The sequence below is a fragment of the Xyrauchen texanus genome, chromosome 3 (assembly GCF_025860055.1).
Source record: "Xyrauchen texanus isolate HMW12.3.18 chromosome 3, RBS_HiC_50CHRs, whole genome shotgun sequence".
NCBI classification, from domain to species: domain Eukaryota; kingdom Metazoa; phylum Chordata; class Actinopteri; order Cypriniformes; family Catostomidae; genus Xyrauchen; species Xyrauchen texanus.
Genome location: NC_068278.1, coordinates 45,502,891 through 45,528,484, shown reverse-complemented (window position 1 = coordinate 45,528,484; position 25,594 = coordinate 45,502,891). Strand labels below are relative to the sequence as shown.

The following is a 25,594-nucleotide window of genomic DNA, read 5'->3' as shown; positions in this document are numbered from 1 at the left end:
GTAATGTGTGGGGATTGAGTAGTAAAGGGCTCTGAAATCACTTACCGGTTCATCTCCTCTAAATGATCGGTAGCAAAAAAGAAACTCTTAATTTTGGGATGACATGCTTTGAAGGCACTGAAACCAAAACAGAAAAAGACAAACAGTCAGACACAAGACATTAATATACACTGAATCACAGTTGGTGTGTGTATGTGTGTGTGTGTGTGTGTGTGTGTGTGTGTCTGAGCATGTATTTATCACTTTGTAGGGACCAAATGGATAGTAAAACATAAGGACAACACAAGGTGTGTGTGTGTGTGTGTGTGTGTGTGAGAGAGCGTGTATTTATCACTTTGTGGGGACCAAATGTCCCCATAAGGATAGTAAAACCCGAAATTTTTGACCTTGTGGGGACATTTTGTCGGTCCCCATGAGGGAAACAACTTATAAATCATACTAAATTATGTTTTTTGAAAATGTAAAAATGCAGAAAGTTTTCTGTGAGGGTTAGGTTTAGGGGTAGGGTTAGGTTTAGGTTTAGGGGATAGAATATAAAGTTTGTACAGTATAAAAACCATTATGTCTATGGAAAGTCCCCATAAAACATGGAAACACAACGTGTGTGTGTGTGTGTGTGTGTGTGTGTGTGTGTGTGTGTGTGTGTGTGTGTGTGTGTGTGTGTTTTTGTGATTTACGAGGACAATTTTGTAAGTTACAAATTAGTAATTACAAGGGTATTATGCTATAAATGTGATTTATGAGGACATTTCTAGTGTCCCCATAATTCAAATCGCTTAAAAATCATACTAAACAATGTTTTATTGAAAATGTAAAAATGCAGAAGGTTTTCTGTGAGGGTTAGGTTTAGGGGTTGTGTTAGGTTTAGAGGATAGAATCTATAGTTTGTACAGTATAAAAGTCATTATGTCTATGGAAAGTCCTCATAATGATAGGTAGACCAACATGTGTGTGTGTGTGTGTGTGTGTGTGTGTGTGTGTGTGTGTGTGTGTGTGTGTGTGTGTGTGTGTAATAGAGAGATCAGCAGTTCTGTGGTGACCCAGTTTCCTATATCTTACAGGTTTCAAACACAGACCCACCCAAAAACCAGCAAACACAATAGAGTAAGAGTTATTATTATAGTCTTTTAACCAGGGATGGGCATTTTTTCTAAGTAATTAATTGAGTGCACACTGACAAGTACATATATGTCAGACAGACAACTTTGGTTGCTGCATTGCGTCTCTGTAGTTGTTCCAACATCTCATAATTCATTATTATAGACTGTTATAATGTAATCTGTTACAAAAGGTACAAAGAAAGGTATAATCAAAATGTAATGCATCGTATTTTGTAAACGATCTATCTACAGGAGTCTGCAGTTGTGTATAAGTTTTTATTTCATTGTTTTACTTTGTTGTAGAATAGTATTTATTGCTAGACTTGTACTGTTTGTTTACTGTGTTGAACTCACATTGCTTAAACTTGTGAAGGTGTGTGTGTGCTGCATTGTTTTGACTTGTCCCAGGGTATTCACTGCTAGAGTTTTTTGTCTAGTGTGTAAAACTATCGTTGTTTTTAGTGTGTCTATAAACAGTGCTTCACTTGTTTTAGAGTATTATTTATAGCTAAAGTCTAGGATTTTTTGTTTGCGGTATACTGAAGTCACGTTTGTTCCCGTGCTTGACACCTCGAGTGACCCTTAGTTTCGGTTGCCCACGTGACTAGCTTTGTTCTGCTAAGGATGTCCAACTTTTTTCACTTAACGGCTCGTTAGAAGCATGTATATATTTGATGGGAATGCTGATGCAAAAGTGGTAGCCCTCGTGTGAAGGCCTACTTGTGTAAAGACCAGGGAGTCTACATGTGCAAGTCCACCGAGCAAGGACACTGACAAGATACCATTCACCATAGCACTTAAGTATGTTTTCATTTGATTTTTTCTCCTATATTTTCCTTCTACCTTCTAATATGTCTAATTCACGCATAACATATGCCCTAAAGCACTTCCCTGTTATCTGTTACAGACAGTTTACACAATATAGACGCAAGACACAACTTAACTCACACAACCTACGGCCATTTTGCTGCTCCGCTCTCTTTCTCATTGAGACTCTGGAACTGCCAGTCAGCTGTGAACAAAGCTGACTTCATTCCAGCCTTCACCACACAGTCCACCCTCAGCATCCTTGCACTGACAGAAACATTGATATGTCCAGAGGATACAGCAACAACCGCTGCTCTCTCCAACAACTTCTCCTTCTCTCACACTCCTCGACACACCGGTAAGAGAGGGGGAACAGGTTTGCTCATTCAAAACAACTGGACATTTTCACCACACTCCCCTCTATGTAACAATACTGCTTTTGAATCCCATGCTATTACTATAATGCAACCCACAAAAATCAATGTTGTTGTCATCTATCAACCTCCAGGTCAGCTGGCAAACTTTCGAGATGTTAGATGTCCTGCAACATACACCAAGACAAGCCCCAAGCAACTGAACAATCTGAACTTCATGCTCTTTTGGCCTCATTTGACTTGAAAGGACTAAGCAATACAGCAACTAACAGATCGGGCGACCAGCTGTACCTCATTTTTACACGTAACTGTACAAACTCAAATATGCTTGTTACTCCTTTACATGTCTCTGATCACTAATTTGTTCAATTCAACATGACTCTCCCATCTATATTAAAACAGACTCCGCCTTTGGTTTCCTTTCGCCGTAACCTCTGTTCTCTTTCACCCGTTCTCTTTCACCCTCGTGCCTTTCCACTGCTGCCTCTACCTCTCTTCCCACACAAAACTTATTTTCCACTCTGGATGTAAACACTGCCACAGACACACTAAGCTCAACTTTAACAACCTGTCTAGACAGCATCTGTCCTCTCTCCTCTAGGCCAGACACCACCCAGCTCCTGGCTCTCTGATGTCCTTCGTGAACATCGGACTGACCTCAGAGCAGCTGAGAAGAGATGGCAGAAATCTTAAGATCTAGCAGATCTGGGTAAGTATCAGTCTCTGCTTGCAACTTTTTCAGATAATGCTAAATCTGAAAAAAAGTCCTATTACCAGAACAAGATCATCTCAACCACAGACACTCGCAGCTTGTTTAGAACATTCAACAAACTTCTCTCTCCTCCCCCTACACCACCTGACATATCACTAACAGCAGATGTCTTTGCCACATTTTTTACTAATAATGATACAGACATCAGCAATACATTCTCAGCACCACACCTGTCTCCTGTATGCAACTCTTCGGTCTCTATATTCTCTCTTCTGACTGACACTGAGGTCTCTAAACTCTTCCTCTCCAACCATACCACAACCTGTTCCCTTGACCCCATTCATTCCCACCTTCTACAGGCCATCTGCCCCATCCATCCTACTTGCACTCACACACAATATTAACTCATCTCTACTTACATTATTTTTCCCGACATTTAAGACATTTAAGCAGGCTCAAGTAACCCCGCTGCTGAAAAAACCTGCACTTAACTCCACACAAATAGAACACTACAGACCAGTCTCTCTCATTCCATTCATGGCAAAAACACTTGAAAGGGCAGTTTTCAATATCTGCCTATCTCTCACAGAACAAGTTGCTGGATGGCAATCAGTCAGGTTTCAAAAGTGGAACTCCACTAAGACTGCCCTACTTTCTGTCACTGAGATGCTGAGACAGGCAAAAGCTGGATCCAGATCATCTGTCCTGATTCTACTGGACCTTTCTGCAGCCTTTAACTCTTTCCCCGCCAGCGTTTTTAAAAAAAGTTGCCAGCCACCGCCAGGGTTTTTGACGATTTTCACTAAACTTTAATGGCCCGCAGAATATTTTCTTCCATGAATATATGAAGATGCTATATATCAAAATAAAGATCTGAGCCTCTGCTTTTAGGCAAAAAAACCGATTTTATTTTATCTTCATATGTTCTTTTTTTATTGCCACTTGAACAGAGGTAGGTTTTGTCAAAAACAACATTTCGGACAAAAAGCTGAGAAAAAGGCATTTTTATCAAACAAGTGCTTTAGTATTAGTATAGTGTTCCACTTCCTAGTATAGTGGTTTCTCTTACCACTGCTACGCCAAGACACACAGCTCTACTTGTCTTTCCAGCCCAACGACACCATGGAGGCTGTTCGAATCTCTGCCTGTTTGGAAGGCATCTAGGCCTGGATGAAGGAACACTACCTGCAACTTAACCCTGCCAAGACCGAGCTCCTTGTCTTTCCAGCCAACCCTGCTGTTGAACACAACATCACCGTGCAGCTGGGTTCAACTACAGTAACACCTTCCAAAACGGTCAGAAATCTAGGGGTAACCATTGATAACCAACTAAATTTCACAGACCACATCTCAAAGACAGCACGATCATGTAGATTTACACTCTGAAATATCAGGAAGATAAGACCCTTCCTCTCTGAACATGCCACACAACTTCTTGTTCAATCACTTGTCATAACTAGACTGGACTACTGTAACACTCTCATTGCAGGCCTTCCTGCATGTGCTATTAGACCTCTGCAAATGATCCAGAATGCAGAAGCATGTCTGGTCTTTAATAAACCAAAGAGAGTGCATGTTACAACACTCCTTGTCTCTCTTCACTGGCTGCCAGTTGATGCACATATCAAATTCAAGGCTCTGATGCTGGCATACAAAACAGTCACTGGGTCTGCTCCAGCATACCTAAAATCATTTCTGCAGAGCTACACACCCGCCAGAATTATGCGCCTTGTTCTACCAACACAAAGAGGCACCAAAACACTTTCGGTTTCATCGTACCACATGGGTGGAATGAACTTCTCAACTCCATCCGTTAAGATGACTCACTTTCTGTCTTCAAAAAATGCCTAAAAACACTTAACCAGTCACAAAAAAACAAACAAACAAAAAAAATGTTGTTGCACTTAAATCTGTCTTGAATACTATTATTCTGATGCTAGTGAAACTTGGTCATACAACACTTTTCATACCACTGTCTCCTTACATTTTTGCATTGCATTTTGGCAAACGCTTTTATCCAAAGCAACTTACAGAGCCCTTATTACAAGGGCAATCCCCCTGGAGCAACCTGGAATTAAATGCCTTGCTCAAGGACACAATGGTGGTGGCTGTGGGGATCGAACCAGCGACCTTCTGATTATCAGATTACCAGTTATGTATTTTAGACCACTACACCATCACCACTCTAGTTATAAGATGATTAATTCAAAATTAAGACCCACTGGGCAACTCAATGAAAGAATGTTAAAGGTATAGTTAGGTTCACCCACAAATTTTAATTTTACTTACCCCAATGTCATCTCAGATATGTATGACTTTCTTTTTTCTGTTGAACACAAACAAAGATTTTTTGAACAATATTTCAGCTCTGTAGGTCTTCACAATGCAAGTGAATGGTACCACATTTTTATGTAAAAATGTATGCTGCCTTTATGTTATATTTGGAGCTTCAAAATCTAGGTACCCAGTCACTTGCATTGTGCATTAAAATCTTTGTGTCTTCAGCAGAATAAAGATAGTTATACACATCTGGGATGGCATGAGGGTGAGTAAATGATGAGAGAATTTTCATTGTTGGGTGAACTACCCCTATAAGCATGCGTGTGACTCATCTCTTACTTCAGGTTACCTTAATAAGCGTCCACCACTTTTTTCATTGTGGATAGCTTAAGCATGTATTAGCAGACCACGGTTGACTTGACAAGAGACACAATAACCATCACATTTTTAATAGGCCGTGTTAGGTTGAAAATAGGTTTGAAGACCCTGTGCTCTATCTAGCTGTTTGAAAGGAAGAACTCCTCCAGTGTGTGTGTGCACTACTCCTGCACTGTCTGTGTGCTGTCACATGCCTAGTGAGTGTGCACTTCTCTAGAGTGTTGAGCACTGTCTCTGCCCCGGACAAAGCGTCACTGTGCGCTGTGTTAGAGCATGTTGCTGTAATGATTGCAGATTGCACTCCATAAGGCGGTTGAGTGAACTCCAAAAGGGGGCATCACTTCCACACATGGTTAGGTTTAGGGAAAGGGTTAGGTTAGGGGCTCCATATATCTTTGCTGGCAGTTTGGAGCTTCCTCCCCTTTTTGGAGTTCTGCCTGCAGCTATAGCCTTCTCACTTTTAACACTCACTGTTTCCTCCTGCACTCAATTGCTCTGTCTATCCGAAACTCTGGCAGACAGATGAAGCCTTCTGCTTTCTCATCCTGAGCAAAGAAACAAAAGAAAACAGGAGAAATCATTTCTGCATCACAAATACGGCACAAATACAGCAATAACATGATAACACAAATACAGAAATCTCTAAATATAGGGAAATAGGCACGACATGGCAATCAATGTTAGAACTTTGGAGAATGACTCAAGACGAATGCTCATTATTGATAAATGTGCTCTATAGAGGAGAGAATTATAGGTAATAACTGGAGAGAATAACTGATTGGATGTGCAGGTGTTGAGCTTTTACAGTGGTTCCAGAAATATTACTTGTGAAATGTGATCTGTATGAAAGTGGAATACAACACACGAAACATACAAAAGAAAAAGAAAGAAGAGAGTCAGTTTGTTTGCTTACATTTTGGTTGGTATACCAGTACAGGTTGGAGTCTTTGAGAACGAACCAGTACTTCTTCCATTTCTGTGTGAAGTAGCCAGTGGCATCTTTCTTTTTCCATAACCAGCCTTCACAGTCACCATGACCCAAATCTTTGCAAGCAATACGCCTCCTGCTGGCACTACTTAGGGAGCCTACACACACACACACACGCGCACACGCACACACAAACACAACACAACACACACACACACACAGCATATCAATTAATAGCAACCACATACAACAGAATACTACAAAGCTATGATAAGGCTGACAAACAAAACACAATGTAATTAAACACATCTCAAGTGGTTGTGCTCAAAGTAAAACCAGAGGCCTGTGTGCACACCTCATACCTTTGCTCTTTTTCTTGGGCTTGGTCCTCAGAGAGGCATAGTGCATAGACTAGAAAGAGGAGAGGAAACAGACATGAGGAACATGGAATATGTCTACCTGGATAATGTCATGGAAAATCTGATGTTCATCAACTTATTTCTCACTACCGCAACTCTTCTTTTGTGAATAAATATTTATTCTCCCATGATGCATCAGCAAGAGAAGTTCAGATATACTCTTCAGTGGAATCTGTAACTTCTGTTGCCAACACTAGTGTAAGTATTCTCAATAAACACATTCTCATTCTCATTACATTGTTTATATTTTTTAAGTGTTTGGGAGCGTAACAGAGGAATTATCTGAACATACACTATGTGTGCATGTGGTTTACCTTCCTCATTGATAGCCCTGCTTGTCGGTCCAGTCCTGAACTAGCATACCTGCAGAGAGAGAGAAAGAAATAGAGAGGCAGACAGGAGAGAGAGAGAGATTTCACATTTTCAAAGACATTTTAATTGTGGGGCTGGTAAAAAACAATAGGTATTTAATGATATGTCAAAGCACATCATTAAAGGTATAGTTTACCCAAAAATGAAAATTCAGTCATTGTTTACTCACCCCTGTGTTGTTATAACCCAATATGACTTTCTTTCTTTTTATTAACACAAAGGGAGAAATTGTGAAAAAATGTTGTGCTCAGTGATGTCATTCAATGGCACTTTAAGGGGACCACCTCTTTAAGCTTCAATAGAATGCTAAAGTGTAATTCAGAAGTCTAATAAATAATTTCACGAAGTCCTCCACAGTGATGGCAACAACAGAACACAACACAGTCCTATTTTTTTTTAAAGTGTTTGTTTGGACCATTGCCAGTTCAAAGTGGAAGGAGTTACCCATGTGATGCCAAAAATAGAAAACAAGTGGTCACTGCTGGTTCGGACAAAAACTTAAATTTCCATTAAAAAAGATAACTTTTATTGCATATCGTTTGCAGTCAGGGTAGAGACAGTGTGACGGTGGCTGTCTGTATCCTCCTCTATGTCTCTGTTTAATTTCTAAGTACTCTGTTAAAAAAATAATGCTGGGTATAGAAATGCATCAATTCTTTGACTACAAACTCTTTAGACATGTATAGTAAGTTTTGTTCTCTGTTTTTTGTGCAGCTGTGTTGTGTTCTGTTGTCGCTATCACTGTGGCAGTCCTTTTATTTTTTACTGTTTATTTTAGATAAACAAAACAAGTTTTTGCTTAAACGTACCAATGTCGAGAGGGGGCTGCGTGAACTGTTGCTCTCATGCCCTATCATGAATGCACACAGGAGATCAACGGTCAGTGAACATTTTCACTAAATGATACATTAGGTTTCAGTTTGTTTCTCACCAAACCTTATTGTATGCATTCATAACTTTTTATTAGAATTTTTTATTAAAATGTATTAGACTTCTGAATAATACTTTTGTGTCCTTTTGAAACTTGAAGAGGTGGTCACCATTTTTCACAATTTCTCGCTTTAAGTCATATAGGGTTATAACAACACAGGGGTGAGTAAACAATGACTGAATTTTCATTTTAAGGTGAACTAATCCTTTAAGAATAATACAAATAAATAATACAATTAAATTAAATGTTATTTTAAATGAACTTACAAAACAAAAATGTTTTGTACTGTCAAGATTTAAGACAAACAAATCCACAGGTATTGGACAAGATAGACATCTTGGTCAGCTTTACAACTGATTCTAACTGATAGAACCCTAGCATAGCTGCTCGTTCTCACACACAACCTGAACCACATACACACCCTCATACCGTATATACACACAGACAACATTCAGAACTGAACCTTATCCATGCTGATTAAGCTGTTTTATCTGGTTCTTTGTATATGCCGTAACAGCAAATAAACAGTGATCCTTCCAACTTCAGTTAGAGACGTCTCACCGCACTGAACTCTTACAGAGAACTAAACCTCTCTGAAATCTTACAGCTCCTTTAGACTTCAGCCAAGTAATTTCTGTTCCTCATTTTAAAACAAATGGCATCTTATTAGGAAAGATGACTGTCTTGTGCCAAAATAAAGATATACTAACATCCTGTCTGTCTGTAACAACATCTCTTAAGATGGTTGAGTTAACCATCTCTAACTCTCAGTCAAGACCTTTAAAAGGGTCATATCTATACAATCAAAGTTCCTACATCTTTTGAAATAAAAGAGTTCATTTTACTATTAAAATATACTGTGACTTTCAGAACTGAAGACTTGCTCCCCTGACCAGAAGGATTGATCAATTCCAAGTTCCAAAAATAACTAGTTTTGAAATCCAATTATTTCTGACATCAGAAACCCAAAACATTACACATTTACACAAAAATGACGCTAATTTCATGTTCAGAAATTTGGCCAGGTCACAGTAAGGTAATAAGGAGGAAGTAGGATAAATACTATTATTCATAACACTGGAAGAATGTCTTGGTTACTATTGTAACCTCCGTTCCCCGAGGGAAGGAACGAGATGTTGTGTCGAAGGAAGTGACACAAGGGGTCTTCTCGGACGCCGAATCATACCTCTGAACCTGAGAAAAGGCCAATGTCAAGTTGGCAGACAGAATTTGCATGCCCCGCTCCAGACATATGGGTATAAAGGGAAGCGGGGCAGCGAATGCCAGTCAGGATTTTGCACTGAGGAGCCGAAAGGATGAAGCACGGCCATTAACAGTGCTAGGTCTAGTGCCGTGGCAGGAGGGACACAACGTCTTGTTCCTTCCCTCGGGGAACGGAGGCTACAATAGTACCCAAGACGTTCCCCTTCTGTCACCCTCTCAATGTTGTGGTGAAGGAAGTGACACAAGGGATCCATATAAAAACGCCACACACTAACCGTGTTATGTGACTGTCGAAACAGGTGCAAAGCAGGCTATTGTGTGTTAGCGGTAACTGTACAGTAGCCCTCCCCAACTCCCCCTCAAAGAGTTTTGCATACCACCTTAGGTTTTCCCGCACCCCTGAGGGGAAAAAAGGTGTTACATGCTAGCATGGGAGCAAGCCCAGCAGCCGCGGCCTTCTCTCTCACTATGTCTCTCACATAGGACGTAAAGCGGCTGAGATCCAACATAAGTCGGGGAAGGCGGTCTTTCCCCGGAGGGAGCAGGAGAGCCTGTCAGGGGCGACAGGAGCCCTGAGGCTAGGGTGCTGAGAGAAGACTCAAAGCACTTACATTTACATTTACATTTATTCATTTGGCAGATACTTTTATCCAAAGCGACTTACAAAAGAGGAAAAACATCAGCGAATCATCTTAAGGAGACAGAGGTACAAAAAGTGTCATATTACAAAGTTTCACTATCATCAGAATAGTATACTAAACAGATTTAAGTGCAACAAGAAATGTAAATAATTTTTTTTTAGTGACCGGTTAAGTGCTTTTGGAAAAGATGTGTTTTTAGCCATTTTTTGAAGATAGAGAGTGAGTTAGCTTCCCAGATTGAGTTGGAAAGGTCATTCCACCACCGTGGTATGATGAAACTGAAAGTCCGGGAAAGTGTTTTGGTGCCTCTGGTGGGAACGTAGCTCTGCATAAATGTTTTTAATGTATGCTGGAGCAGACCCAGTGACTGTTTTGTATGCCAGCATCAGGGCCTTGAATTTAATACGTGCATGAACCGGCAGCCAGTGGAGAGTAACATGTGCTCTCTTAGGTTCATTAAAGACCAGATGTGCTGCTGCATTCTGGATCATTTGGAGAGGTCTAATAGCACATGCAGGAAGGCCTGCAATGAGAGCGTTACAGTAGTCCAGTCTAGTTATGACAAGGGACTGAACGAGCAGTTGTGTGGCATGTACAGAGAGGAAGGGTCTTATCTTCCTGATATTGTAGAGAGTAAATCTACATGATCTTGCAGTTTTTGAAATGTGGTCTGTGAAATTTAGCTCATCATCAATGGTTACCCCTAGATATCTGACCGTGTTGGAAGGCGAAACTGTAGTTGGACCCAGCTGCATGGTGATGTTGTGTTTAACAGCTGGGTTGGCTGGAAAGACAAGGAGCTCGGTCTTGGCTGGGTTGAGTTGAAGGTGGTGTTCCTTCATCCAGGCTGAGATGTCTGCAGACAGGCAGCGATTCGAGCGGTCACTGTGGTGTCGTTGGGCTGGAAAGACAAGTAGAGTTGCGTGTCATCAGCTTAGCAGCGGTAAGAGAAACCATGTGACTGGATGATGGGTCCCAGTGATGTTGTGTTTATGGAGAAGAGAAGTGGCCCAAGCACTGATCCCTGAGGTACCCCTGTAAGTAACTGGTGTGGCTTGGATACTTCCCCTTTCCAGGCTACCTCAAAGGACCTTTCTGAGAGATAAGAGTTGAACCAGTCAAGCACAGTTCCAGTGATGCCCAGTTTAGAGAGGGTGGAGAGTAGGATCTGATGGTTGACTGAGTCAAAGGCAGCAGAAAGGTCCAGCAGAATCAGAACGGATGATCTGGATTCAGCTTTCGCCTGTCTCAGCGACTTGATGACAGACAGCAGGGCAGTCTCAGTGGAGTGTCCACTTTTGAAGCCTGACTGATTGTCATCCAGCAGCTTGTTCTGTGAGAGATAGGCGGAGATCTGATTGAAAACTGCCCTTTCAAGTGTTTTTGCCATGAATGGGATGAGAGAGACTGGTCTGTAGTGTTCTATCTGTGTGGGGTTAAGTGCAGGTTTTTTCAGCAGTGGGGTTACTCGAGCCTGCTTAAATGTAGTGGGAAAAGTGCCTGCAAGAAGGGATGTGTTAATTATGTGTGTAAGTGCCAGTAGGATGGACGGAGAGATGGCCTGGAGAAGGTATGATGGAATGGGGTCAAGGGAACAGGTTGTGGGTTGGTTGGAGAGGAGGAGTTTCACCTCAGTGTCAGTTAAAGGAGAGAACATAGGGAAAGAAGGGTTGCATACAGGAGCCAGGTGTTTGACAGGGTGTGGTGCAGTGAAGGTATTGCTGATGGCTGTAACCTTATCAGTAAAAAATGTGGGTTAAATGTTCTAAACAAGCTATGAGTGTCTGTGGTGCTGTTGATCTTGGTCTGGTAATATGAAGTTTTTGCAGTTTTAACGTTATTTGAAAAAGTTGCAAGCAGAAGCTGATATTTACCTAGATCATTTGTCCTGCTCCGCGCACCCGGCAGGGGGCGGCTTAAAGACTGAGGAAGAGGCCTAAGGAGGCGTCTTCAGAACTCGTCAGTGCCGGCGTGCCGGGCGCTGAGGCGAGACTGGAGGTAAGGTAACTGTCCGGTCCGCGAACTTTCTATTCTTTCAGGAGGTGAAGACCTTGCAGAGGCCACACCCTGCCCAGTCCAGGGGGAGAAGATGTGTGGAAAATACACCACGAGGGTTGTGAAGCCGGATGTGGGATAAGTGTTAGGTCCAGCCTAATGAAGGGGGGAACTCTACAAGCACGGGGCCGAGGCAGCGGGGCTGCCCGAGGGACCGTACCGTGGAAAATACATCACGGGGGGTTAGCCTGAATAGGGAACTATGCCCGTGGAGCCTGACCCCAGTACAGAGCTCAGTGTAGCTGAGTCGGATGGTCCTGGTCAACCAGTGTGACGGATTGGGAAGTGATAACCACGCATCCAAACTCCGTGCAAGGGGGACTAATGGGACGATCATGTTTGACGTACCGGGCGGGGCTTTGCGGCGGGGGGGGAGCAGGTAATAATGCGTCGGGAGGCGGAAGAGCGTCCCGAGGCTGGGGTGCTGAGAAAAGACTCAAAGCACTTACCTTGCTCCGCGCACCCGGCAGGTGGCGGGTTAGAAACTGAAGAAGATGTCCTGAGAAGGCGGGTTAGAGACTGAGGAAGAGATCCTGAGAAGGTGTCTTTGGAACTCATCAGCGCTGGCCTGCCGGAGCTGGACAGTCGTGGGGCCGGAGGCGAGAAAGCTGCGTCCGGGAAACTGGGACTGGAGAGTTGTAGGGCCGGGGTGCCGGGAGAACGGCGCGCATTGGCTGGATGACCCAGGGAGTAGGGAAATTGCTCTTTTATTGAGTATTTGGGTACCGCACCCCAGGGGGAGTGCAGCAAATGAAAAAAAGGAAAATGAAGAATCTCCTCCCGGCCCTCCACCGGGGGACGGAGTGGTCTTGAAACCATCTCCGGAGCTAACATCCGACTGCCTGCGCTGTCCATCTCAGGAGTGCTTCGGAGCTTTTCTGGTCCGAGAAGGGGTCCTGGAGACGGTGGGCATACGCCGCCTGCGAGGTGCTCAACGCTGGTGCTGAGAGCTGGGCCCAGGTTGCGGAGCTGCCTGTGTTCGTCGGGGCAGAGAATGCCAAATTCTGACTGGCATTCTCTGCCCCGCTTCCCTTTATACCCATATGTCCGGGGCGGGGCATGCAAATTCTGTCTGTCAACTTGACATTGGTCTTTTCTCAGGTTCAGAGGGACGATTCGGCATCCGAGAAGACCCCTTGTGTCACTTCCTTTGACACAACGTCGAGAGAGTGACAGAAGGGGAACTAATGATAAGAGTAAAATGTGGGGAAATCTGCCAGATCTTGTTCTTCTGAATTGTTTTTATATATATATATATATATATATATATATATATATATATATATATATATATATATATGAGCGTGGCAGGATCAGAATAATTTAGTACAGAATAATGTACTTTTTTGATATTTTCCATGTTATTTTTTTTTTATTTCATTTTTTATTGTTTTATTGTTTATATTTTTATTGATTTACATTGAAAACACAAAAAGCAAAACATATATACACGGACTCAACATTTAACATTTTATGGCCTTTTCAAAAAGCAGTAATCACCACTCCCAGATTGTCTGCCGTTTTAGGGGGGTGTGTTACTCCCAGAAATAGTACAGAGCAGGTGGCGCAGCTGTAAATACCTAAAAAACTCAGATCTAGGAATCCCAAAATGTTGCACTTAACCTTCAAAAGTTCTCAACACTCCACTCTCACATAGGTCACCAAGTGTAGTAACCCCCCTCACAATCCACTCTGACCAGCAGAAAGGGGACTTATCAATACATAATTTATGGTTCAGCCATATGCTTATGGCAACATTTAAATAAATGTCCAAATTAAACATTCTGAACACTTTTGTCCATACTGTGTGCAAATGCATGACAACAGGGTGTAACTTAACATTTCTGGTTAGTTTGATAGAAAGGCTTTGCAATTACATAATAGGAGCAAGAACTTCCTGTTCAATACAAAACCAGGGAGGGGCTCTCTCAGGTGGAAGCGACCATGAGCCAAATGTCTGAGACTGAATACATAATAATAAAACAAAATTTTGGGTAGGCCTAGCCCACCTTTGTCGATCGGCCTATGCAATTTATTAAAATGTAATCTAGGATGCTTACCACTCCAAATAATGGTCTTTGCTATGCTATCAAATGGGGGGCATCTATAGCAGGTACACTTTATATTAAGGTGTAAAAATTATCTCTAACTAAATCACACAAATTTGCTGGGAATAAAATGCCGAAATACTTAATGTCCTGTTTGGGCTACTGGAAGGTGCCCGGCTGGAAGGCTGTTACTGGGCAGTACGCTGTCAGAGCCAAAGCTTCGTATTTAGATCAGTTGAATCTGTTTCCTGAGAAAAGGTATTAATAATTCTGTGGAAGCAAGACAAAGATCTAATGTGGTTGGAGACGAATAATAAAATATGATCTGTGTAAAGCAAAAGCTTATGCGCCATGCCTCCCGCCATCACCCCTGGAAAATCATCCTCATTTCTTATCGTGGCTGCAAAATGTTACAGGGCAAGACAGAACAATAATAGGGTGCCCCTATCAGAGTACAATATCCTGAAATTAATCCATTTGTTTGTACCACTGCTACCAGATGTCTATAAAGTAACTTAATCATCCAATAATAGTGTTCCCAAACCTGTATATTTCCAAAATCTTAAAACTATTATCTCATTCTACCATATCAAACGCTTTTTTTCGGTGTCAAGTGAGATGGCAACGACCGGTGTCTGATCATTCGCAATGCCTAATGTTATCAGAAGAGCTGCAGCTCCGAATAAACCCCACCTGATCTATACGTACAGATGATGAGAGATGTCATAACTTTACTTAATCGGTTAGCCAGAATTTTTGACAGTATTTTTAGGTCCAGCTTGATCAAGGAAATTGGATGGTAAATCTTACCTCACATGGATATTTGTCCTTTTTAAGAATTAGACTGATCTGGGCTTGTGTCATGGTTGGCAGAAGCTTCCCATTCTTTAATGATTCTGTATAATCTTCTAACAAAATTGGAGCCAGTTCTGTAGCATTATATATAAGACATTCAGCTGCAAAGCCATCTGGCCCCGGAACCTTGTCTGTAGGCAGGGCCTTAATTACCTCGTCAAGCTCCTCCAAGGTTATCACAGAATCAAGATAATTTTTTTTTGCTCAGTCGTCAGTTTAGGGAGTTCTAATGGTTCCATAAATTTCTAATATCTTCATTAGTAGACAAAGACGTGGAACTATTGAGATCAAGAATTCTTTAAAAGCATAATTAATATCAATTTCAGAGATAAAAATGTCACCACCAGCAGATTTCACTGAGGGAATGGTAGAAAAAGACACTCTCTGCTTTATGTATCTATCCAAAAGCTTCCATGCTTTGTCCCCCAACTCAAAGTATGACTGTCTTGCCCTGAATAGCCAAAACTCCACCTTCCGTGACAAAATAGTATTATATCTGTATTTCAATCGGGCCAATTCTCTGAGGCCATCAGATGACATTCGGCGCTTCAGCTCTGCCTCGGCCATTTTAATAATCCCTTCTAATGCCGCAAGTTCTAGTGCTTTGGATTTTTTGATGAATGAGTCATAATGTATGATCCGACCCCTAAGAACTGCCTTAATTGCCTCCCAAGCCATGCCCACAGAGGATACTGAGGACCAGTTGGTCTCCATATAAACATTGATTTCAGCCTTTAACATTAGTTGAAATTCAGGATTTTGCAAAAGGGATACATTAAAGCAATTATCCAATTGAGCAATGAACACCAGATGAAATGAGGGACTTATCTGTAAGACCAAGATTTTTACACATCCTCTTAAATGCCAATGTTGCTCTAGGGGGTTTACACACTTTTGCTTCACTATGATCAAGGACTGAGTCAATCAAAAGATTAAAGTCTCTTCCCAATATTATATCATGAGGGGTGCCAGTGGCTGGAAGTGACATATCTGGCCTATAAAAAAAGCCATGATCATCAGCATTAGATGCATAAATATTAGCCAAAATCAACCTTTGCCCCTGAATTTCTGCTAAAACATTAATGACTCTTCTTAATTTATCTTTTATCTGTTTGAGAAAATTGAATTGTAGATGTTTAGTTATCAATGTAATGACTCCACTGCTCTTACTTGAGCCAACACTAAAGAAAACATGCCCACCCTATATCTTCCCAAATATTTCAGCTTCCTGCGGGTAAAGATGCGTTTCTTAAAGAAACACCTTTCTTAACTTTAAGAAAATAAATAACCTTTCTTCTTTTTATGGGGTGCCCCAGCATATTCACATTCCACGTGGAGAGAGACAATCCACTCATATTAACATTTAACATTTTGACATATTAGAAAAAATTTATTGTGTGTCAAAAATAAAATTATAAAGACCACATTCTAACATTAGTGGAACAATTAAACCCAGAACTTCCCCCCGAACCAAACAAAGAGAAATAAGAAAAACATGCACATTAACTGCGCACGACAGCGCCAACGGGTTTCCATCCCTCTAAACTCAAACAGTACCATGTACGCCTACGAGAGCCCCTGCGACAACTTTGCCATCAGATTGCTCAAGTCTGGTGCTTCTATCCAAATTTTGTGAGACAGATTTAAATAACAGAAAATAATCCATAAAACAAACTCCAGCCAATAAGTGGAATAAACACACCAAAAAACATGTGTAGATTAATCTACTTAACTGTCGACTTTGTGTGCCTCCACAAAACAAGCTCCAGCTGCTAGTGGAACAATCACCAAAAAATTTAAATAAATAAAAAATAAAAAAAATGGGCCGTTCAGTTCTTCGGGCAGTCAAACTCACTCCAATGTCCTGCAATAAATATTCCACAAAACCAACTACAGGCCACAGGAGGCATAAGCACCCAAAACAAGGAGATTCATCCACAAATGGTCCCGAATAAATGATACTACACAAAACAAACTCCAGCCACTAGGCGGAACCAGCACTAAATTAAACGAAGATGGTGCTCAGTTTCCTCGGACAGACAAGAGAATATTCAGCGAGTCAGGTCAAATAGGCAGCAGCATGAAAATGTCTTACTCACTCTGATACCTTTATGTAGGACAATGCTTGTTTACAATAAAAATATAATTTATATTGTCAAGCCGGTTCTCGCCTCCTCCTTTCCATTGAATGACATTACACTGGTGCCGAAATCCAGGAAGGAGGAGGGATACACCGTAGTAGAGTTCTCGCCACTACCGTCCACCCCAACGGAGCAGCCGCGGCCATCTGCCGGGGGACGAGGAGCCCGGCCGCCGACCGCGAGGGGAAAAGGGAATGAGGGGGGGTGTACGTCATGCCGGGGGCTCCCCTGCCTGAGAGAACGAGGGAGGAATGTGGCAGGGCGGAGGGCGGGGCTGAGTTGTAATTCTACACACCCGGTCCCTTATCAGGCTAATCAAGCCTCCGAGAGGGATAAAGGCCGACTGCGGAGGATTATGCGGGAGAGAGGGATCGTTTACACACATGTCCGTCATGTGTGTGTTTGTGTCTTTTGTTTCAGTTTATAATTCAAATATAATTTATGTCGACAAGCCGGTTCTCGCCCCCTCCTTTCCATTGAACAACGTTACAAGCCCATCTAGGAATTTTACCATATCTCGGCCTTCCTCATGCTCTGGAATTTGTACATTGTTTCATCAATTACAATTCTCCAAATCTTTCATTTTTTCCCAGACGCATTCGAAATCTCCCTTGGTCACTAGCGGGTTAGCAGCTAATTCCCCCTCCGATGACTCCAGATAATCTATCCGTTTGTCAACCTCTGCAACTCTTGTAACCATCTCAGAGAATTTCTTCTCCATGGAAGTGATTGATCGACGTATCACAGCAAGATCCTCCAAGTCTGCAACGACCTTCATCAATATTGCCAACACATTCATCAATTCACGCCGGATTTCTTTCAGTTCCGAATTGAGTCCGGGGCTTTCGGCCTGCCACTGAGCGGCTTCAGCTTGAGCATGTAAGTGTCTTTTAATGTCTCCAGAGCTAGAGTATTTTGAATTCTTTGACATATTGTCTTCCTAGAACAGTTAAGAATCAGGGTGTATCGAATCTCACCGGTTTATGCACAATCTAGCAAAGTGCACAGAGCTCGCCGTTCACATGTCCGCTCCTCGCATGGCGTCACGTGACTCTTATTGTTTTTAGCACCTGCGCTATACATATATTTCTGAATGATCTTAAGGTTAAAAAGGTTATTTTTTAGAAGGTCTGTAATTGTTTCGGTCCGAGCAGTTTAAGCGATTGTTTTGTGAATCTTTCACGGTGTAATTCAGGATTTGCAGAGAGGCTGTTATTGAAAGATTAGGCAGTGTGAGCGCTGTGAATCATTTAACATGTGAATAGGGTGTTTACATAGAAGTCTTAAAGGCAAAGCAACAAACAAGCCTGTTTACTTAAAGAGTCAGGAGAGGATGGAAAATGGCAATATTACTATGACTATATTACTAAAACGACATAATTTATGTATGACTGTTTTTGGTACAACATTTTTTACTAACAGTTTAATAAAAGTTTTAAAGAAGGTATTGCGGTTACTCACCTATCGGCATCTGCTCGGAGTGTGTCTGCAGCTCTCTGGGGCAATGAACAGAATGAAAGGGAGAGAAAGGAAGAGAGATTTACATTTCCTGTTCTTACAAAATGAAACTACTGTCAGAGAACTGTGTGTGAGTGTGCGTGTATCTGTGGATGACAATGAACACATGACAATATTGCACAAATGTGTGTAATCAGAGCAGTGACATCAATGTCCGCCCTCTTCATAGAGAAATTGTCCAAAAATTTACTTAAGAACAGTAATCTTTGAGGGTGACAAAGGATGTTCCGAAATGACAAATTTTTTGTTCAAGCTATACATGGGAATCAAACTCATGACCTTGAGGTTTTGGTCACCATGATCTACCAGTTGAGCTACAGGAACATGTGAGAATATCTATTGTTCAAACACACGTAAATATCAGTAGTTTTACGAAACACCTCTGAGTTTGCACTAATTAAAGACCATGGGTTTTGAACCATGGACTTCCTCAAACCATCCAACTGTGCTTGTGCTCTGTGTAGTATCTCTCCTATTGCCTTGAGGACATTCAAACCTCTGATCAGATTCGATATATCACTCACATGGTAGTGTGGCATCGTATTTGAGTCAGACACGGGGAAAGGCAGCCCCTCAGGGGGACCTGTGTCCAGACGCACTGGTGGGGCAAGCAAAGAGGGACTAATGGGAAAACTGGGGCTGCTGGGATTACGGCTCTTCTTCCGTGATCGCCTGCTTGTGTCACGTTGGGAAAACTCCGCCTCTTCCTGAATGAGCAGAATTCTGTCATCATTGAGGAACCGCAAGAGGGAGGAGTCCGAATCTAATCAAAAAAGACGTTCGTTTCAGAGAAAAAGACAGAAAACAAGCAGTGAGTCAGATTCTGAGGGAAAGACAGCAAAAGGAATTAGAATGGGACTATATAGTGAAAACTGAGCATATTCAGGGACAGTATTAGGAGGAGGAACATTTTTATATGAGAAATCAGATAAGGAAATTGTTCACAGGAAAATTATAATTTATAATTATAATTATAATTTACTTATCCTTATGCCATCTCCTGGAACTCAAATGAAGATATTTAGTTTAAGATAGGATTTGAATCTTTCCAGACAATGCAAGTCAATGGGATCCAACAATTTCAAGCTCTAAAAAGAACATAAAGCAAGCATAAAGGTAGTCCATATGACTCGAGTGATTTAATCCATGTCTTCTGAAGTGATATGATTGGTTTTGTGTGAGAGCCTTTATGTCCATTTTGGAGCTTGAAAGCATTGGACCCTATCGACTTGCATTGAATGGATATACTGACATCATATTTCCATAAAAATATCTTCGTTTGTGTTCCTCAGAAGACAGAAAGTCAAACGAGTTTAAGATGGCATTTAAATAATGGATGAGAGAATTATAATTTTCCGGTGAACTATTCCTTTAAAATATCCTATTGTCTTTGATATAAACGTTGCCTGTTATTGTGTGTGTGTGTGGGGTGGGGTGGGAACAGAGTTTTAAAGAAGGAGTTATAACCACACAATCTCCATTTTGGCAAGAATATGCTGAAAATAAAGAATATGAGTGTAACACAGTTTAGAATGGGAAAGGAGGAGGCGGGAACTGGCTAAACAGTCAAAATAATATTTCATGGACATTAAAACATAAAGACAAAACATAAAGACAAACGCACACACTGCAGCTGCATGTGGCTCTCTCTCTCCCGAACTGCCGCATCCCACTGCATTTATCCCTCTGATTAGCCCGATTAGGGGACGGGCGTGTATAGTCATGGCCCGACCCTGCCCCCCTCCTCATCACAATGAGATTTTATTTAAAAAAAAATTAATATCATTTAAGTATAACCAATCTACTTAAAGGTGTTGGAGAGATTGTGTTGGCATATATCTTTTCATCTTGTAAAAAATTATTGTGGACAGATTTATTTTCAATAAATCCAACATAAAAGCAGGAAACATTGTTTTGGGTAAATGTCCTGTAGTTCTTAATATATATGACTTGTATTTGTACCATTAAACCAGCACAGTTTGAGAAAACAAGAAGCCCCTCTGTATTTATTTTATTTGTATTTATTTTGTATTTGCTGAATAGTGTATTTAATATAATGTCTATTACAAATAATGTTAATGGAAGGTACAATGTAATGAAAAAATTATTGAATGGATAGACACAATAAAGTCTAAAAAAATTATAAAATGCACATGCGCATTAGCTGGACTGGACTAAACTATATATATATATATATATATATATATATATATATATATATATATATATATATATATATATATATATATATATATATATATATATTTTTTTTTTTTTTTTTTTTATGTGATTTGAGCTAAAGAAGCACAATTTATGATGCCATTGTTGTTATATTTTATTGCTGATTTGAAACATTTTAAAACATAATTCTGAGAAACGGTTTTAGAGATTTCTGACTTTCCTCATCCAAGCAAATAGGAGTTGTAACCTACTTGTATGCCTATTGCCTACATAAAAAAATAGCTGTCTGGGGCCGTTGCCAAGATTGCCACCAAGTAAACTGATTTGCCTTAAAAGATCTCTATTCATAATTAAATTTTGTGAAACTATTCTGACACCTTCCTGTATAGGTGTGGTTTGAGAGGTTTATTTCCCCTCATGGAAGTTTGCCTTCTATTTATATCAGTGCAAGTGTCTCCTACATGTTCTCTGTTCTATTCTTAGAGTTCTGTCTCCAAAAAAAAAAAAAGAATGCCAAGAAGCAAAAAAAACAAAAAAACACCCAAAAAAAACCAAACAGCAAAGTTGGTTATTGTCAGCGTGAACTTTCTGCTTATTACACAGGGAGTTTAAATCTTTTATACATTAGTGCTTAGACATTGGCAAGATGGGCCAGTTTTTACCTACTGTTATTATTGCTCATAACTCGCGTAACTCAACCCACATCGTCCGTGCAGCAGACATGAATGATACCTCAAATCATGCAGCTTATAGAGAGGATGTGTGCTCTTATTTTCTAAGCAATCAGACTTACAGTTTTCACCTCGTGAAATTCCCATACATTCACATTAAAGGAGGAACTCAAGCACAGCTAGGGACCAGAATGACATTGATACTTAAGGTTGACTCTTTTGACAAGGCCTTGCACTCACCCAGATCATCCTAGCTCACACATAGCAACAAGTTTAACTCACAACACCTTTGCAACTTTGCAATTTTAGCACAGGCCTGGTAACTACCCTTGTATCGTGGTGGCGACATTGTCACAGGCAAGCACCACTAACATTTTCTTCAGAAATGTTTTTTTTAACATTCAGTGAATGGTAATCATCTAAATTTATGGAAAATGAAGGAGCTTGAAGGAGTTTCAAGGAGCTGTTTAAGTTCAAAATCACACTTCTTTTTGTAATTTTCAAAATCACCAGAAATGTTTACTGAATATTTTATGGCAAAAAAAAACTATAAAATACTGAAAAATCAAACTAAGTTAGCTGCTTTAAAGAAAAATGTCCCGGGGGACCTGGGTAGCTTAGCGAGTATTGATGCTGACTACCACCCCTGGAGTCGCAAGTTTGAATCCAGGGTGTGCTGAGGGACTTCAGCCATGTCTCCTAAACAACCAAATTGGCCCAGTTGCTAGGGAGGGTAGAGTCAAATGAGGTAACTCCTCATGGTCGCGATCAGTGGTTCTTGCTCTCAATGGGGTGCGTGGTAAGCTGTGCATGGATCATGGAGAGGAGCATGAACCTCCACATGCTGGGAGTCTCTGCGGTGTCTGACTGTCTCAGAAGCGGAGGCAACTGAGACTTGTCCGCCGCCACCCAGATTGAGGTGAGTAACCACGCCACCATGAGGACCTACTAAGTTGTGGGAATCGGGCATTCCAAATTGGGGAGAAAAATGGTGATGTAATTTTTAAAATGGACCAACTTTGTTTCACTCACCCTTCTTCAACAAGAAAATGTAACAGTGTTTCCTGCTTTTGGTTGCAAAGTTCACTAGAACAAAGTCACCAACCTGCAGGTCTGAATTTCTCTCACTTCTGTCACTTCTCTCTTCCTCTGAGCTCTCATACAAAGAAATGTCACTGGTTCTTTTAATGTTTTTTGACTTTAATGTTCTTATTTGACACTTTCTTACCAAAATAACTTTTAGATACAATTGTATAGTACTGTATACAGATGAATCAATGGCTCAAATTACCCTAGAGCAGGGGTTTTCAAAGTCTTAAACAGTAAGTTTGAAAACCGTGGCCCTAGAGCATTTGACTCAATTTGCCTCAAAGCCATCATTTTGGGGAAAATGCCTTGAAAAGGCTAATCTTTAGTTAAAGGAATATTTCACCCAAAAAGGAAAATTCTCTCATCATTTACTCACCCTCATGCTATCCTAGTATGACTTTCTTTCTTCTGCTGAACACAAACAAACATATTTAGAAGAATATTTCAGCTCTGTAAGTCAATTTAATGCAAGTTGGCCCGAATTTTGAAGGTCTAAAAAACCTATAAAGGCAGCACAAAACAAATCAATACGATTCCGGTGGTTAAACCCATATCTTCAGAAGCGATACAATGGATGTGGGTGAGAAACAGATTAATATTTAAGTCCAATTTTACTATTCATTCTCCTCCCTGACCAGCAGGTAGCGATATGCATGAAGAATGTGAATCAGCAAAAAAAAAAGAAGAAGAGTGGAAGTGAAAGTGAAAGTGGACATTTATAGTAAAAAAGGACAGAAATATTTATCTGTTTTTCATCCACACCAATCATATTTCTTCTGAAGACATAGATTAATCACTGGAATATGGATGTCTTTTGTGCTGCCTTTATGTGCTTTTTGGACCTTCAAATTCAGGTCACCATTCACTTGCATTGTATGGACCTACAGAGCTGAGATATTATTCAAAAAATCTTTGTTTGTGTTTAGCAGAAAGAGTTATTCACATTTGAGATGGCATGATGGTAAGTAAACAATTTACATTTTTGGGTGAAGTATCCCTTTAAAGTAATATACATGTTTTGTATGGGTGTTTTTATCCCCTTTTCTCCCAATTTGGAATGCCCAATTCCCACTACTTCATTGGTCCTTGTGGTGGCGCGGTTACTCATCTCAATCCGGGTGGTGGAGGACAAGTCTCCCGCTTCTGAGACAGTCAATCTGTGCATCTTATCATGTGGCTCACTGTGCATGACACCGCGGAGACTACCAGCATGTGGAGGCTCATGCTACTCTCTGCGATCCACGCACAAATTACCACGTGCCCCAGTGAGAGTGAAAACCACTAATCACGACCACGAGGAGGTTACCCCATGTGACTCTACCCTCCCTAGCAACCGGGCCTATTTGTCAGCACACCCTGGATTCGAAATTGTGACTCCAGGGGTGGTAGTCAGCAACAATACTCGCTGATCTACCCAGGCCCACTTACATGATTTGTATTTTAGCAAATGATCAACAAGCATTAAATGTATTTTTTGATCTGGGTATTTTATGATCTTTTTACTAGAAAAGTAACCTTGACATGCAATAAATACTCAACACACTCCCATGTGCTAAAATGATAAGCATTTCATGAATATAAGGTCATATAACAAATATTTGGCACAGTTCACTATACAAAGGTTGGATATCAACTGGCTTGCCCCACTCTCCCCCACTGATATAGTTAGGATCAAAGATGGAGCTTTTATGTTAGCTTCACAACATTTAGCTCTGACCTCAAAATTATCATTGAGTTAAACATCTGACAATATTTAAAAGACAAGTTCTTAATGCCATTTTTGGGGAAACAGCTTTAATAAAACACACAAAATTTCTTTTTGAAAGATAATGTATTGCCTACAATGAAACAAAACTAATAGGTAAAATCATCACCTCTGCTTCCTCTTTTGTAAACTCCAGATTCCTGGGGCTCTGCCAGCCACTCAGTTCCCATGGAAATCTGCCGGGGGTCACCTACACGGCGATACATGCAACATTTGAGTGTAATTGTGTATTGTATGCTGTGTTTTATATAACATCTATCATCTCTACTCTCAATGAGTAACACTGTACAGAGTTGTACAACATACTAAATTGGCTGAGATTTACAGTTTAAGGATAGAGCTCACTAATGGTATAATCTCTTGTAATGCACTGCATCAATGTCTTGCTTTTAAAAATGGCACACATCCAGAAATGTCACAAAATGTACCATGTAACATCAACTTAGCACACAACAATTTAAATATTTATGGTTGTAAACTTTGTACTGTTTCATATATTATTTAAAATACAGCATGCAGTATACTATATACAGTGTGTAGACAGCATATGATGTGTGTAGATTCAGTGGACAATAAATGACTAAGAAACAATAAAGTTTTGATAAAAGGAATAATGCAAAGTATCAAAAGTTTCAAAGTTTAAATTCAGTGAAGTACAGAAAGTAAAAAGGGGAAGACTTTACAATAAGCTTCCATTTGTTAACATAGCATTTCAATATATATTAATACATGTTTTAAATCAAAAATTTTATATATTAACATTAGTTAATGCATTATGACCTAACAAGAACTAACAATGCACAATTGTATTATTATTATTTATTATTATTTTTTTTTTCTTCAATCAAATGCTGTAAAAAATATATTGTTCATTGCTAGTTATGCGTGTGTATGTTCGTTTTATGCATGTGTTTTTTCTTACAGTGAGTTGGCGTTCGGTCTCTGCGTCGCAGTCCCGTATTTCTCCCAGAATCCTCCTCCAGGAGGGGGAAGTACTGCCCTCCGAGTACCTCCTGTTCTACAAAATACCCTGGAGAATCAGAACCAAATACACCAAACCCACCCCGATCCAGATCCTCCTCCCTGAGAAAAAGAAAGAATGGGA

General features: G+C 40.6%; 1 protein-coding gene across 2 annotated transcripts in view; it reads right to left on the bottom strand.

Moving 5' to 3' along the window:
• Positions 1-25,594, bottom strand: part of si:ch211-26b3.4 (connector enhancer of kinase suppressor of ras 2) — an 81,255-nt gene that overhangs the window by 8,215 nt on the left and 47,446 nt on the right. For both annotated transcript variants that reach the window (XR_007968485.1, XM_052102624.1), the window contains exons 11-19: positions 25,412-25,572; positions 24,599-24,679; positions 19,308-19,546; positions 18,727-18,761; positions 7,313-7,361; positions 6,942-6,990; positions 6,565-6,737; positions 6,123-6,196; positions 46-117 (exon numbers count right to left, since the gene is read on the bottom strand). Coding sequence is in view for 1 of the 2 variants with exons in the window: in XM_052102624.1 (XP_051958584.1) it covers positions 46-117; positions 6,123-6,196; positions 6,565-6,737; positions 6,942-6,990; positions 7,313-7,361; positions 18,727-18,761; positions 19,308-19,546; positions 24,599-24,679; positions 25,412-25,572 (933 nt within the window). In the remaining variant the exon portion in view is untranslated. The remainder of the gene's footprint in view (positions 1-45; positions 118-6,122; positions 6,197-6,564; positions 6,738-6,941; positions 6,991-7,312; positions 7,362-18,726; positions 18,762-19,307; positions 19,547-24,598; positions 24,680-25,411; positions 25,573-25,594) is intronic.